This window comes from Idiotropiscis lumnitzeri, chromosome 2, assembly GCF_059441095.1.
Source record: "Idiotropiscis lumnitzeri isolate Australia: NSW breed Sydney's pygmy pipehorse chromosome 2, RoL_Ilum_1.0, whole genome shotgun sequence".
Taxonomy (NCBI): domain Eukaryota; kingdom Metazoa; phylum Chordata; class Actinopteri; order Syngnathiformes; family Syngnathidae; genus Idiotropiscis; species Idiotropiscis lumnitzeri.
In genome coordinates, this window is record NC_142392.1 from 15,962,364 (window position 1) to 15,978,129 (window position 15,766).

The 15,766-nt window shown below is 44.7% G+C and overlaps 1 protein-coding gene across 3 annotated transcripts; it reads left to right on the plus strand.

Moving 5' to 3' along the window:
• Positions 1-1,815: 1,815 nt before the first annotated feature.
• Positions 1,816-9,534, plus strand: LOC148341802 (NXPE family member 3-like). Of its 3 annotated transcripts, none has more exons than XM_088288846.1 (5): positions 1,816-1,831; positions 2,208-2,364; positions 3,490-4,241; positions 5,718-6,067; positions 7,571-9,534. In XM_088288846.1, exons 2-5 carry the CDS (start codon positions 2,305-2,307, stop codon positions 8,134-8,136), a joined length of 1,728 nt encoding a protein of 575 aa, XP_088144972.1. In that variant the 5' UTR covers positions 1,816-1,831; positions 2,208-2,304; the 3' UTR covers positions 8,137-9,534. The 3 variants fall into 3 exon arrangements, with proteins under 3 accessions (XP_088144972.1, XP_088144973.1, XP_088144974.1); XM_088288848.1 differs by lacking the exon at positions 1,816-1,831 and having other exon boundaries at positions 5,718-5,788; positions 5,864-6,067; positions 7,571-9,532; XM_088288847.1 differs by lacking the exon at positions 1,816-1,831 and having other exon boundaries at positions 2,059-2,364.
• The last annotated feature ends 6,232 nt before the right edge of the window (positions 9,535-15,766 follow it).

The window sequence follows — 15,766 nt, forward strand, 5'->3', positions numbered from 1 at the left end:
CAACAACTGTACAAAAGACTCATATTTCCTTATTTTATGCAGGCAGTGTTCGGACAGCTAGGCGGGGTCCTTCATCGCTCCGGCGCCGCGGTCGAGAGAGAGAGAGAGAGGGGGACAGGGCGAGAGTGCGACCAGTCGGAGCAGTTACGGCGAAGTTAAAGTGTGCCGCCGATAGAAGTTCGTGATTTGATCCGTGTGTTTTCCTCTGAGCTGAAAATGTGCCAATCTCGAGTGTGCGTCCATGTGAGGTGAGTCGCGTTGCCTTTCAGTGTTTATCTTTCTTCTGACGGCGAAGCTTAAGACTTCCTCCTGCTACCAACGAGTGAATGCGGTTAGCATTAGCTGGCGCTACGTTGTATGCTCGCGTATGTTATTTCGGCTTGTTTACCTGCTTGATGTCAAATGGATAAGCATATTTAACTTTCTATGTGTAGTTGCTTATTTTGGTTTATTTCTCCCTGTTTAGAGACCACACATACACATCTCCAGGCCATATATAATCCTTATTGCCAGCCCTGTTTGACATATATCCATAACTACGGACACCCAAACACACAAGACTCATCCAACCACTCGACGTTTCACCTAGTGGCCTCCACGGCAGGAAACCACACAAAAGGGACACATTGTAATGGACTTTAATGGACACTGTTGTGAATTTGGATGTTAATTGCCAAACTGTTGGATAAATTGCTTAAAGCAGCCACCTGCCTCCTCCTTATTCCGCCATCCTGCACCATTTGCCCTTCCAAACAACCCGGCCGCGAAGTGGCGCTCTGGCCGGCGCCCCAGGCTCCAGTAAGATAAAAAATCTGAACCACCTGATTAACAGTCAAGACTGACACACACTGCTATCGACATAGCCTCCACAACAACAACAAAAACTACTTTGTAAAAAACAATACATGTTACTGATTGGAAATGGGCTAATTTGAAAAAAAAAAAAAATCACTGTTTTGTAGGTTAATTTGGATTTGCAACCTTGATCGCCTGTCTGAGTACCATATCAAATGTTTTTCCAACGCAAGTTTGATTCAATTTTGTAATTATTACATGGAGTGATGTATGCTTTGGTTGACATGGTCATCCAGGATTTCCTGCTCTTCTCTATGGTAGAGGACAGGGCGTTCAGTCAACTTTTTGCTGCTTTGAAGGCGTATGCATGGATCTGAAAAAAACAGAGAAACAAACTGAATAAAAACGAAAGGGATACAAAATTTGTGAGTACATTTTTTATCCACAACAATAAAATGTCAATTACTGAAATTTCATGTGATATTGAGTACAATCCTAATCAAAAATTGTGCACGAGAAAACCTCTTCCTTGCATGTCGATATACTTTATGTCCACTTGGGGGTGCCAGAGGGGCTTGAACTACCTCTGAAGCTTCGACACATGAGCCAATCCAATTGCATGGAAAGCCTCAATGCTAAAAGAACCTTCATCTCTCCATCCCTCCAAGAAAAACACTTAGGAATGAATACGGACATAAATCACGGAACGCAACAACGAGACGTCCAACAATTCGCAGCTTGTGCTCATGAGCATGGGGAATCTTCCAACAATGAACTGCCGGCGTGAAGTCCTCAACTCATTCACTACCAACTGAGTTAAAAAAAAAAAAGAAGACGTATTTAGCCGTCAATGGTATTGAATCAAGAGCATGACGAGTGACAGGTGCGTGACGGGTGGGCGCGTCTCTCCATGACGACCTGACCCGGAACGAAGCGCTGGAAGGAAACGCCCTCACCCCAGCTGGGCAAAACCAAACACAAACACACAACAGGACAAAAACGAACCATGGCAATCGTCTAATGAAAGATTCATAAGGTAATCATTGAAACTAGAACCATACACTTCAGGTTTAAATTGCATCAAAAATCCTGGGTTATAATGACAAAATATGTCAAATTGTTCTTTCAAGGTCATCTATGTTGCTACCAGCTGAAAGTAATTTAGAAATGAAAGCATGAACATTGACATGTTCTAAGCATCTGGGTGAAATTTGAGCTCTCTGGTGTTATTTATTTATTTATTTATTTCAATGTTTTGTATTTCATTGTAAAGCCTTAAGGATGAAAATGCGCCTGGAGTTTTAGCACCACTTTTTTTTTTTTTTAATTCATCCATTGTCCTGTTTTGCTTTTCTTTTCTCTCTCGAACTTTGTTCTTCAACCACCCTTTCATTGCATTCTTATTCAAAAAGCATTTGCAGCTCCCTCGAGGGCCCGCCCAAAGGATGTGTTTACTTTACCAAGTTTGGTATGGTAAGTTAGTTCGGAGCGGTAGGAAAGTCTTTCGCCATGTCACAAAATTTGGAGAAATATGTCCTCATCTTCCTCCTACGCAACATCATAGGGCAGGTAAGAGAAGTTCATTTGATTTTGTTTTTATTGAATGATGAAGTTATTCTCATGCCCTGACAGAATTTGTAAGATGCGTACCTTTCTTTTCGTGCCTTGACAGTTCATCTGGTGTGCCTCGGGGAATGACCCAACATCAATTGTTTTGATCAAAAAATGGTGTTCTACATAAAACTGTTCATTTATGGAAGACACCAATGTGAAATGCGTTCTAGAAATAAAGTTGAAATAGGCAAAACAAACAAACGTCACTCCCCTCGATAGCAGCATGACCAGTTCATCCACATGAATGCTGCTGGGCAACTTTTTTGTTTTTGTATATGGGGTTGCATGAGATATCCAGCCATCCGAAAACCTTCCATCAAAAGGTCATATTTTCGATCATGTTATTAATCAAACAAAAATCTTAATATATGATAGACCCTATTTACGATGGAATTTGGATATTGTCTACAATATAAACAATGCTTTGGTGACTCACAAGGAAGAGACGTTCACCAAGAACCTGTGGCTTTCAGGGAACGGAGGGCATTGTCACTGAATTGCCACAAAAAGAGCGATATTTAATTGAATAATTGTTCAAACAGATAAATCACAAATGGTAACTCCTCTCAAATTAGGATCATCTCCTGTAAATCGAACTCATTCAAGCCATAAAACATACATAGACCTTTAAAAAAAACGTAGTCCCCGCCTCCCAAAGACGTATTTATACGTCTTAGCCTTTTTTTTTTGCCTCATAGCTGTTTTTCTAGCATTGGAATAGAATATTCTGTTGGCGTTGCAAAACCAGTCAAAATCCAGAAAAACGCTGGGATTGAGGGGTTTCCGCTCGTGAAAATGGGTGGGATTAATTAATCACAAATTTGCAAGAGTGAAGTGAGGTGTGTCTGTTTTGTCATTTAATCTCAATCACTACATGTCACTTTGTTTAGATAGTTAAACAAAAGAAAACATTATTTGTAATAAATAATTTTCCCACCAATTCTACCAAATTGAAAACATTTTTGTAGGACATTTGATAATCTCTCGCTGCACATCAAAGTGCTACAGCACAGTGGCACCGGGTTTCTGTGATCCAGAATTGAAATATCACCATGTATGCATAACATGTTCTCTCTACAGAGTTGGAAGAACCAGAACCAGGACCTGTACCAGGACAAGAAATGCATCATGTCACCAAATGTGTCTGCATGGCGCACCTTCTGTCCCCATCTTGGCCGGCCATTGTCATACGAAGAAGAGCTGGAGGAATGTAACCTGTTGGACCTGATCGCCTGGCCCCAGCCGCCCTCTGGCACACCCAACCCGTCCCAGACAAGTGACCCGGCCCATAGCCTGTTTACAATCGTTCCAGCCAATAACGACCAGCACTGGTATGTGGGTGACGAGCTGGAAGTGCAGATCCGTCTGCATGACTTCAGGGGCCAACCCAAGCACTACGGCGGCGATTTGCTGTTGGCTCGGTTGCACTCCCCAAAATACAAGGCCGGTGTGGCCGGGCAGGTGTTGGACCACAAGAATGGACTTTATTCCGCTCGATTCCCGCTTCTGTGGGAGGGCTCGGCTCAGGTTGGGGTCATGATGGTGCACTCGAGCGAGGCCGTCACCGTGCTGCAGCGACTGAGGGAGAAACGGCACGATCGGCTGTACTTCTCCAGCGTTTTCCGCCGAGGCAATCATTCTGAGAAGACGGTGTGCCACATGTGTCTGCCGCAAGACCAAAGGCCACTGTGCAACTACACGGACCTTCAAACCGGCGACCCTTGGTATTGCTACAAGCCCAAAATGCTCAGCTGCGACACCAGAAACAACCACGTCCTGGGAGGCTCCGTCCAAAACATGATCACCACCAAGGAAGCTTTGCTCTTTCAGAGGTTTGCACACTCTATGATTTTTGGGCATGAGCTGTTTCAAAAGTATTGTAAAACAGAACGAGCTGGTAACGCCCCAATCACATTTGGGTGATTGGAAACTTCACCTCGAATATTGATTTGGGTACTTCACAATTGCATCGAACAAAATATGAGATACCGGTAGAATATTCACTCTTTAACTCATTCACTCCCAGCCGTTTTCACGAGAGGAAACACCTCAATCACAGCGTTTTATTCTGGATTTTGACTGATTTTGCAAGGCCTACAGAATATTGTGGTCTTAACATAAAACATGGAGCTATGATGCAAAAAAAAAAGAAAAAAAAAAAAGGCAAAGACGTATAAATACGTCTTTGGGAGCCAGGGACTACAATTTAGAAAATGTATATATACGTCTTATGGATTAAAACCGGCTTTGATGTCAGTACCTTATGAAAATGTGTCTAAAAGGGAACCCTAAACTCCCAAACTGGCAGTGGCAGGCGGTCAAGGCCTTCTAGGCCTTCTCTGTTGACCTAACATTATGAAGAAATCATGATCATATTATTCACATTCGAAAATCTGAAATAACAATGGCTGGAGGAGGGAAAAGTGTGATTTTGATTGCAGATACACTTGCAAGGCTATTTTCATGTCGGACTTTTCAAGAGAAGCTAAGTCGTCCATCACTCGCCTAGTAGTGCATAGGAGTCTTTCTGTTTATCATTTCTTCAGCCGCGGTGTCATAAATTATGCTATTATGAGGGGGATTCATTCAAGTCGGACTAAGTAGGACTTCACTGAAGGCCTACGTGTGAAATGCACGGCCCGTCACTGCAAACTGGTTATGTATTGGCTTCGATGGTGTGGTAGAAGATGAGACTCAGTTATTGTGAGGTTCTGCAGCTAAAGTCGGGTCGGGTCGCCTGTCAGAAGGCGTTTCAACTCTCACCTCTGGAAAATCTTATTCCACATCCTGTGGGAGGAGGTCAACATTGACTCCAAGTGCACCTTGTACCTCATCTCATTTAATTTTAAATGAAAATGAACAAAATCATTCCAACAAAATATCTGTGTTTGACACGCCAGAGTATTTAGAAAATAAAACATTAACAAGGTTTATTCATTTAATTTTTTTTCAAGTTCGGCGGGCCGGATTAAAACGTTTAACGGGCCGCATGTGGCCCCCCGGGCCATAGTTTGCCCACACCTGATCTAAATTGTCCCAAGGTGTGATTCTGAGTGTTTATGTTTGTTTGTCTGTGTGTGCCCTGCGATTGGCTGGCACACCCAGTCTACTTCCCGAAAACAGCTACAGACCGAGGACGGAAAAAAGGATAAAGCGTCCATCTAGGGTGGCTAGTACCTTTGGAATAGCTCACCTAGCTTTTTAAAAAATGTATTTATTTTTTATCTCTGTACAAATATCACCGTTAGTACCTCGGTAATTGTTGCCATACCTGTTGTAATCCTTGTAATTCATTTTTTGGACATCAGTGGCGTGAACATTAAATTTCCCATCCATGCTTCCACATCAGACACCATCATCGTGCTGCCTCCCAGGAAAGGTACTGCTGACCTTCAGAACAATGATTCTCACGTTTGGGTTATTTTTCACATGATTTTGTCTGCCATCAATGTAGAAAATGGCAGTCAAAAACTGGCTCCCGTGAAGCTGGCAACATCTGGATACTACTACCAGGACATTTGGAGGCCATTGAGCGGCGTAACCATGCGGCAGTTTGATGGAGCGTCCATCACTCAGTGTTTGACCAACAAGATGGTCTACATGTACGGCGACTCCACGATGCGCCAGTGGTATGAGTACCTTGTCAGCGTGCTTCCAGGTGAGTGGGCCTCAAAGCATTGCGGTGGCGTTAAAAGTGGACAAGGGTGGGAAAAGTACTGGATTTCCGCGACCATAAGGCACACTTTAAAGTCCCAAATCTTCCCCCCCAAAAAAACAAGGCGCCTTGTAATGCGACACGCCTACTATATGGACTGAGCAACTCACTCAACCATTGAGCTTATTTCCCCGTGGGGTATTTCAGAGTGCACGTTAGCACACCCTACTGGCCAAAGTTGAAGACAAATTGACTATGACCTATACATTATGTGAACGCGTTCTTTGGGTGATGGTGCAGGAGAAAGCTGGACAAAAGGGCAGCTGTCCACGATGTCGTCGTCTGTCTTATCATTCTTGTTATTGCAAGCAAGAAACTTCACAGGTTTAGACAACAGATTGCAAAAACTATAAAAAAAAATAAAAACACACTGCCCAAAGCACACCACTCACAGCTTTCTAACCAGCCATCTGATTGGCTGAGGCTCCCAGAATGCCTCAATACTGTTTTTTGTGTTATTTTAATTTCTTTTGGGGATATAAATGGCATGAAAGATGCATGTTTTGTGTTAATTTTATTTATTTGTTTCATTGTTTGCTTGTATGCTGAGATATTTTTGGTTTTGATTTGAAACCGGGTTTCTAAGGAATGCGGTGGTCTGAGGTCATGCTGCTGACAGCAATACCTTCTTTGCATGCGCAAGCTAGAACAAGCTCAGTTTTTATATTTTTGGATCAGGAAACTGAAATTAGTGATCATTTTCCTTTTTAGTACAAAATAGTGACCTCTTGAAAAATGCCTACTTTAAATGAGGACTATGGCCACGCCCCCCTCCGCTCTCCCAATAGTTCTTGTAGAGTCACTAAAGGGATGGATTACAATCTCTCCATTGGAAATAATTTTATATTCATTGCTTCTAACGTCCAAAAACAGTGATCAATTGGCACCAAAATTCATGTGGACATCCCAACCTATGACCACTTCAACATATCAAAAGGATTAACCACTCCGTGGCTGATTTATAGGATGAGGATATGTGGGAGTGAGCAGAGGGAGCGCACACTGCTTCTTTGCAGATCACGGTGAGGACGCACGTCATAAAGCACCAGTCGGGATATTTACAGAGACTGAAGTGGGAATGAGAAGACATGCACATTTATTTGGATGAGGATTGGCTCCAGTTTTTCGACCGACAACAGGCCGTCTAATTTAAAATGTAACAGCCGAAATTTGGAGTTCTAATGCGGCCACTCGGCTGTGGAGTCGACCTTCCGGCTGGAACCAAATGACACTTGTGAATAAATGCTCACCATACAGGTTTAGTTATTCATGCTATTTTATATATGATTAGAACATTTTTACCATAGAGGCCTACCATGAAATAATGTGAATCCACACTGACTAAAATGAAAAATCTATTATAAAGCCGGTCTGCTTCTCTTTCACCAGGCAGAGCAAGTTTTTCTTGTTTCCTATTATGTAGCTTGATTGTATTCTGCCCAACAGGGATGCAGGAATTCCGACAAGAGAGTACAATAAAAGTGGGGCCCTTCATGGCGGTGGACAGCACCCACGACATTCTGCTCAAGTATCGCTTCCACGGCCCACCCATCGTCTCCTATACCCCTGTTATGGCACACAAGTTGAGCTACATTGCCAACGAGTTGGACGACCTGACCGGTGGGCCCAACACGGTTGTGGCGCTCAGCGTCTGGGCTCACTTCAGCGCTTTCCCCGTGGAGGTATACATCCACCGCCTACGACATATCCGCAATGCAGTGGTGCGACTTCTGGACCGGGCGCCGAGGACGGTGGTAATAGTCCGCACGGCCAACCCTCGGGCTCTGGACCGGAACCTCAGCCTGATTTTCAGTGACTGGTTTTCGATGCAACTGAATGTCATACTGCGTGCCATGTTCAAGGGTCTCAACGTTCTGCTGGTGGACGCCTGGCAGATGTGCGTGGCGCACCACCAACCTCACAACATTCACCCTCCGAGGGTCCTCGTCAAAAACATGGTGGACATGATGTTGTCGCACGTTTGCCGTGACGGGACCTGGAACACTGAATGATTTTCAGAAATCGAACAAGGTTGAAAGTTTTAACCAATATAGGGCCTCACTGAAAAAAGAATCTACGTGCAATTGTGTGTGTGTATATGTGTATGTATATATATATATATATATATATATATGCGTACCCCTGGGGGTACGTGAACTCCAGCGGTACGTGAGATTTTAAATAAAACAAACAAACATGCAAAAATCTTTTCAAAAATAATTATTTAATTAGTTAAATGTTTCAGGAAAATATAAGGTCATAAAACATTTTTTTGTTTTCAGTAGGTTCCATCCATCCATCCATCCATCCATCAATCCATCCATCCATTATCCGCCGCTTAGCCCAGACTTCCCGCTCCCCAGCGACATCTTCCAGCTCTGCCGGAGGGATGCCCAGGCGTTCCCAGGCCAGCCGGGAGATGTAGTCTCTCCAGCGTGTCCTGGGTCATCCTCTGGGCCTCCTGCCGGTGGGACATGCCCGGAACACCTCACCAGGGAGGCGTCCAGGAGGCATCCTAAACAGATGCCCGAGCCACCTCATCTGGAGGAGCAGCGGCTCAACAATGAGTTCCTCCCGGATGGCCGAGCTTCTCACCCTATCTCTAAGAGAGAGCCCAGACACCCTGCGGAGGAAATTCATTTCGGCCGCTTGTATCCGAGATCTTGTTCTTTCGGCCGCGACCCACAGCTCGTGACCATAGGTGAGGGGAGGAACGAAGATCGACCGGTCAATCAAGAGCTTCGCCTTCTGGCTCAGCTCCCTCTTCACCACGACAGACCGATACAGCGTCCGCATCACAGCGGAGGCTGCACCGATCCGCCTGTCGATCTCTCGTTCCAACCTCCCCTCACTCGTAAACAAGACCCCAAGATACTTAAACTCCTCCACTTAGGGCAGGATCTTCTTCCCGACCTGGAGAGGGCACTCCACCTTTTTCCGACTGAGAACCATGGTCTCAGATTTGGAGGCGCTGATCTTCATCCCAATCGCTTTACACTCGACTGCGAACCGCTCCAATGAGAGTCGGAGATCACGGCTTGACGAAGCCAACAGTACCACATCATCTGCAAAAAGCAGAGATGAAATACTGAGGTCACCAAACCGAATCCCCTCATCGCCCTGACTGCGCCTAGAAATTCTGTCCATAAAAGTTATGAACAGAATCGGTGACAAAGGGCAGCCTTGGCTGAGTCCAACCCTCACTGGAAACAAATCCGACTTACTGCCGGCAATGCGGACCAAACTCTGACATCGGTGGTACAGGGACCCAACTGCACCGTATCAAGGGGCTCGGTACCCCGTACTCCCGAAGCAATCTCCACAGAACTCCCCGTGGGACACGGTTGAACGCCTTCTCCAAGTCCACAAAGCACATGTAGACTGGTTGGGCGAACTCCCATGCACCCTCAAGGACCCTGTAGAGCTGGTCCACTGTTCCACGGCCAGGACGAAAACCGCACTGCTCCTCTTGGATCTGAGCTTCAACCTCCCGACGGACCCTCCTCTCCAGTACCCCAGATTTGACCTTACCAGGGAGGCTGAGGAGCGTGATTCCTCTATAATTGGAACACACCCTCCGGTCCCCCTTCTTAAAAAGGGCGACCGCCACCCCGTTCTGCCAATCCAGAGGCACTGTCCCCGATGTCCACGCAATGTTGTAGAGGCGTGTTAACCATGACAGCCCCACAACATCCAGAGCCCGAAGGAACTCCGGGCGGATCTCATCCACCCCCGGGGCCTTGCCACCGAGGAGCTTGTTAACCACCTCGGTTACTTCAGCCCCCGAGATAGATGAGTCCACCACGGAGTCTTCAGGCTCTGCTTCCTCAAAGGAAGGCGTGTCGGTACAATTGAGGAGGTCTTCGAAGTATTCTCCCCACCGACTCATAACGTCCCGAGTTGAGGTCAGCAGCACCCCATCTCCTCTATAAATAGTGTTGATGGTGCACTGCTTCCCTCTCGAAGCCGTCTGGAAGTCGTTTTCCATTTCCTCACCGAACTTCTCCCACGCCCGAGTTTTTGCTTCGGCAACCACCGAAGCTGTATTCCGCTTGGCCAGTCGGTACCTGTCAGCTGCCTCCGGAGTCCCACAGGCCAGAAAGGCCCGATAGGACTCCTTCTTCAGCCTGACAGCATCCCTTACCGCCGGTGTCCACCAGCGGGTTCGGGTGTTGCCGCACCGACCACCTTACGTCCACTGCTCCGATCGGCTGCCTCAACAATGGAGGCACAAAACATGGCCCACTCAGACTCAATGTCCCCCGCCTCCCCCAGTACGTGGGCAAAGTTCTGCCAAAGGTGGGAGTTGAAACTCTTTCTGACAGGGCCTTCTGCCAAGCGTTCCCAGTGGACCCTCACAATACGTTTGGGTCTGCCGGGTCGCACCGGCATCTTCCCCCACCATCGGAGCCAACTGAGCACCAGGTGGTGATCAGTTGACAGCGCCGCCCCTCTCTTCACCCGAGTGTCCAAAACATGACCCTATGACACGTCTACAAAGTCGATCATCGAACTGCGGCCAAGGGTGTCCTGGTGCCAAGTGCACATATGAACACCCTTATGTTTGAACATTGTGTTCGTTATCGACAATCCATGACGAGCACAGAAGTCTAGTAACAGAACACCGCTCGGGTTCAGATAGGGGGGGCCATTCCTCCCAATCACGCCCTTCCAGGTCTCACTGTCATTACCCACGTGAGCATTGAAGTCCCCCAGCAGAACGAGGGAGTCTCCAGGGGGAACCCTCCAATGACTCCAAAAAGGGTGGGTACTCTGAACTGCTGTTTGGTGCATAAGCACAAACAAGTTAGCACCCGTCCCCCCACCTTAAGGCGGAGGGAGGCTACCCTCTCGCCCACTGGGGTGAACCCCAGTGTACAGGCGCCAAGCCGGGGGGCAATAGGTATGCCCACACCTGCTCGGCGTCTCTCACCTTGGGCAACTCCAGAGTGGAAAAGTGTCCAACCCCTCTCAAGAGGACTGGTACCAGAGCCTAAGCTGTGTGTGGAGGTGAGCCCGACTATATCTAGTCGGAATTTCTCTGCCTCGCACACCAGCTCAGGCTCCTTCCCCACCAGAGAGGTGACATTCCAAAATCCCAAGAGCTAGCTTCTGTAGCCGGGGATCAGAGCGCCTCTTGCCGCTGCCCGACTCACATTGCACCCCACCCCTTTGGCCCCTCCCACAAGTGGTGAGCCCATGGCAAGGGGGACCCACGTTGCCTTTTCGGGCTGTGCCCGGCCGAGCCCCATTTTCACTAGGTTATTTAATCTTATTTTAAAAACCCTGATTCTCCCTCAAACTAGAATGGTTCGCCCCAACCTATCACGTGCCACCTCTGTTTACCTGTCAATCACATACGATGCAAACAATGGAGTCGTGGTTGAAGCGTAAGTCTTCTAAAAAATAAAAACGAAGATACAAGTGCGAAAGAAGGCCAAACCAGAGTCGGCAAAATTCCGGTTGTATGTTGAAGATTCTATTTTATTTTGTTTTACACCCACAATTTACGAGCCACTAAAGGCACCGTTTTTTTTTTTTTTGGTGGTGAGAAACTTGCTCACAATTCCATGAAGCTAGCGCATTAGCACCAATTTAAATCGAAACATGGACGTCACGTCGGTAACAAGAGGAAACTCTGAATTCAGATCATCTCAAGTGTCCTTGAGTGCTTAGGAAGGCGCCCACAAATAAAATATATTATCATTATTATTATATAATGCCAAAGCCTCTTGTGTCGTGTCGTAGCTAATGACAAGAAGCCATTGTTGCTAAAAACCTGAGAATCGATCTCTCCTGTGATCCAAAAAATGGCATGATTAAAGCCTTTTCATTTTAATAGTTCTAGTTGACGTTTAGGACACTTGCAGTTACATAAATGATCCTCATGGTGGCGATATTGCTCTTAGAGTGTAAGAGGTGATTTGATTTGAAACTCATTTGGATCGTAGTGGACCCCTAACATGGAGGCTCCAAGGTGTTTTAGGTCGACACGAAATTCTCTTCGTTGGAGATTTTCCAGGTAAATTCATCTCGGGGTTAATTGAATGAAACAGCCATCATTTTCATAAACATTGCTTGTGTCCTCGTTTATACATCTTTTTTTTTTAATCGACACATTGGTTGTCTGAACTTTTGGGAAATGATCTGAGCCAGATCTTTAACGTCAACAATTGAAATGTCAACAGAGGTAATGAGAACAAGAATGTGACCTTGGGTAAGTGTGGGGCATTTTAAATGTGAGAGACCAAAAGTATCAAGTGTAGTTTAAAGTTGTTTGATATATTTATCCAAATTGTTGTCACTATGAATGTTAAAGTCTCCACTTATGAGCAGGCACTTCTGCTGTGTTGTGGCTTTTTTTTTTTTTTTTTTTTTTTTTTTTTTTTTTTTTACAAGAGGCAACCATGATAAAGTTGACAGGGTAAAAAAAAAAATGCAACAGGTGAAACTGATCTAATCTTAGCTCATCATCTAAATGTTTCAATTCTCTTTTGATGCCATTCACATATGTACAGAAAGTATGGGGAGATCAATTACAGCCAGAGTTGGGACACACACACACACACACACACACACACACACACCCCCATGCATTTTGCACCATCAATGTAATCTATAAACTGCACAGCCTGTCTTCAGAATTACATTCAAACTCGTTAAATGGGAGTCGGCGCACATTTTCCACCCTTTAAAGTGTCTCTGATATAAGTTAAACTGTTTTAATTGGCTTTTTTTTCCCCAAGTAAAAATCTTAATAGTGTTGCTAAAACTGACTGCTGTTAAACTTTTTGACCGTAATTCCAAATGTTGAAAAACCTTTGAAATGATTTATCTTTATCTTTCTTTTTTTTTTTTTTTTTTTAACACCACAATTAGTTGGAACAAGGGTGTGTAGACTTTTGCATTTTTGGGGGGGCAGCGTGGGAAATGTACCTTTATCTAGTTTGTCCCTGTATTTTCTAACGTAGGCTTTTATTTGTCACGCGGCTATTTGGATACACAATAGTGAGTGAAAGAGCTTTCCAGCGAGTAAAGGCATAATTAATGCGCCATGTTGATTAACTCTCTCCTACTTCTCCCCCCCGCTTCCTTGCTTTTTCTCTCTCAGCCACAGTGATGAAGAAAAGCCCCAGAGGTTGCCATGGCGCCCAGCAGCAATCCATCTCCGTTTGTGTGCTCGTGTGGACCGAGGGGGAATGAAAAGCAGGCAAACCTCTGCACAGGATGCGCTGCTCACAGTCCTTTTTAGGGAAGTAAGTGTTTGTTGCGTTTTGTGTAGATACCGACAAACCCTAATTCACACCTGATGTCACGCATTTAGTGATCCCGCTTTTTCTCTTTTTCGCGAGGTGAGTTGGTACTGCATTGCAAGTTCATTTTCGAGAGCATATTTTATTTGTACAAGGGTGTAAGAAAATTGAGGGGGATAAGGCTATATCAGAGTGTCCGTCAAACACCCCCCCCCCTCCCCAATTTTTTTTTAAAAAGCCCCCAAATTCTTCAGAAAAAACGGAAAATGGAGGGAAATGTGGAAAAAAAATTCTGTGAAAAATCGGAATATACCCAAAAATCAATTTGGCGTCGAATCATATTTCGGGGGGGGGTGGGGGGGTGGGGGGGCATTCCCCCCGTGAGTCCCCTGTAGCTCCGCCAGTGACTGTATTATACACCTTATTTAATTTATTGCAATACAGAAAAATCTACATGGGGAAAAGGAACTTGGAAAAAAAAAAAAAATAGCGCACAATAAATATCCTTAAAAAGAATCACGGATTTGCATTGCATTCTCAATGAAAAGCTTGACACTCTGGGTAAAATCGAGGCAAACAGAAGAGGCCACGAGACAGATTTTATTCCCTTTAATCTCGTGACCTACTTAATACAGCAGGCTACAGCCCGCCTACATCTTGCTGTTACATAATGAAGAGAGTCATTGTGCTCTTGGACAAATCGATTTCCTATTGCGAACTGATGTAAAGGCATAAAAAAAAAAAAAAAACAACAACAACAAAAAAATCATAATGTACGCGCTCGAATGATATTGCCTGCAGGTTGTATACGTGCAGCAGCAGAATGCGTTCGCCGAGGAGGGATCAATATGAATATCAGCGACCTCCTCATTCCGCTAAATGTCTCATCGTGCCACTCTTGCGTCCACGAGCGTTGATCTAATCTCGGACGAGGTACTGAACTGAGTAATTGTGCACGTCTGGCCGGGCTTTTATGTTCATATAAATGCACTTCATTTGTACTGGACCCCTAACCATGGAAAATGGCTCTGCTTTTTTTTTTTTTTTTTTTTCTCCATTCTCCAGCTGAGGTACACCTTTCCTCATTGCGTCCAGTTATATTTACTGACCCAAGCGTTGCAAATGTATTAGACGAGTCAGTCCCTTTCTAACCATTGCTCAATATTTCGACTTTTATTACAAAAGAAAATGAGGTTATGCCAAAGGATTGATTTTCTGCATTTTATTTATTTATTTGCATCTTCCCACCTCATTATAATGCCTCAGCTAGTTCGGCTCGAATTCACAGCAGGCTTTTAAAAAGCAGCCTATCAACGAGGAACGTTAAAGTCTCCGCGTGGTTTATTGGCTGAGTGCCAGCCACGTTTCACAAAAGCAAATATTTGTGAAGATTCTCTCTTATACGTGCACAAGGCCAGTAAAATTCACCTTCAAAATAAATGTGCTCATTTCTTTTTTTGCTTGCATTGTTTGTATTTTTTGTTTTCTTTACAAAGTCGCAAGTGCATGGTTTCGAATCGACCGAATCGAATCGTTTCAATTTGACATATATCGAGATATGGAATCATCTTTTATTTGAAAGATTTACCTTTGAAGGAAAGCGGATTAACATTACCGACAAGTTCGTTGAAATGTTCGTAAAATGACAACGTAAAAAGTTGTTGTATCATACGAATGGAATGGTCACCCCGCTGAGTCGAACCGAATCGAACGGCTCCACTTTCAAATGGAACCGTCTTTGAATCGTTTCGCAATCGTTTAAGATTTCAGATGAGCGTGATCCTTCAGTCCATTCAAATTCTCAACGCATTAATATTGTATGACCTTATTCATTTCTAGACAAAACATTTTAGATATTACAATGAAAGAAAAATATAGTATACAGAACTCGAATCACAGTTTCTATTCCATTGTGCAATTATATATATATTTTTATTTATTTATTTTTTTTTTCTCAATCACATGATCAACAATGCGGATTTCTGTCGTTTATGTTGGCAGGCTAATCACCGCGACTCAAACATACACCTCCCCGGGAGATGTAATAAAAGTGTTCAAGATGAGTCCCGTGTCTACGGCGGAACCTTCAATGATCCAGGAAGGTAAATGTCAGATCACAGACGGACACACACACACCCACACACGCACAGATAGAGACAGAAAGCTCTGCGACTTTTTTTGAAGTAGCCTGATGCCAACGTTCAATGACGGAGACCCCCGGCCGCCTTCTCAAAAATAGACGGTATCGCGCATCTCCAAGATGAGGCACAAATTGATTCTTAAATGGAGCATGAGTGTCCCTAAAGGAACATCTTTCTGGTTACACATACTTTTAATTAATAAGAACAGCAGAGACTATCAATAAAGTGTTTGCAGTTAAATTTATCCT

Excerpts from the sequence above, each read along its gene's own strand:
- LOC148341802 (XM_088288846.1), top strand. The coding sequence starts at position 2,305 with ATGTCACAAAATTTGGAGAAATATGTCCTCATCTTCCTCCTACGCAAC. Across the intron at positions 2,365-3,489 it reads TACGCAACATCATAGGGCAG|AGTTGGAAGAACCAGAACCA; the intron begins GTAAGAGAAGTT and ends TTCTCTCTACAG. Across the intron at positions 6,068-7,570 it reads CCTTGTCAGCGTGCTTCCAG|GGATGCAGGAATTCCGACAA; the intron begins GTGAGTGGGCCT and ends TCTGCCCAACAG.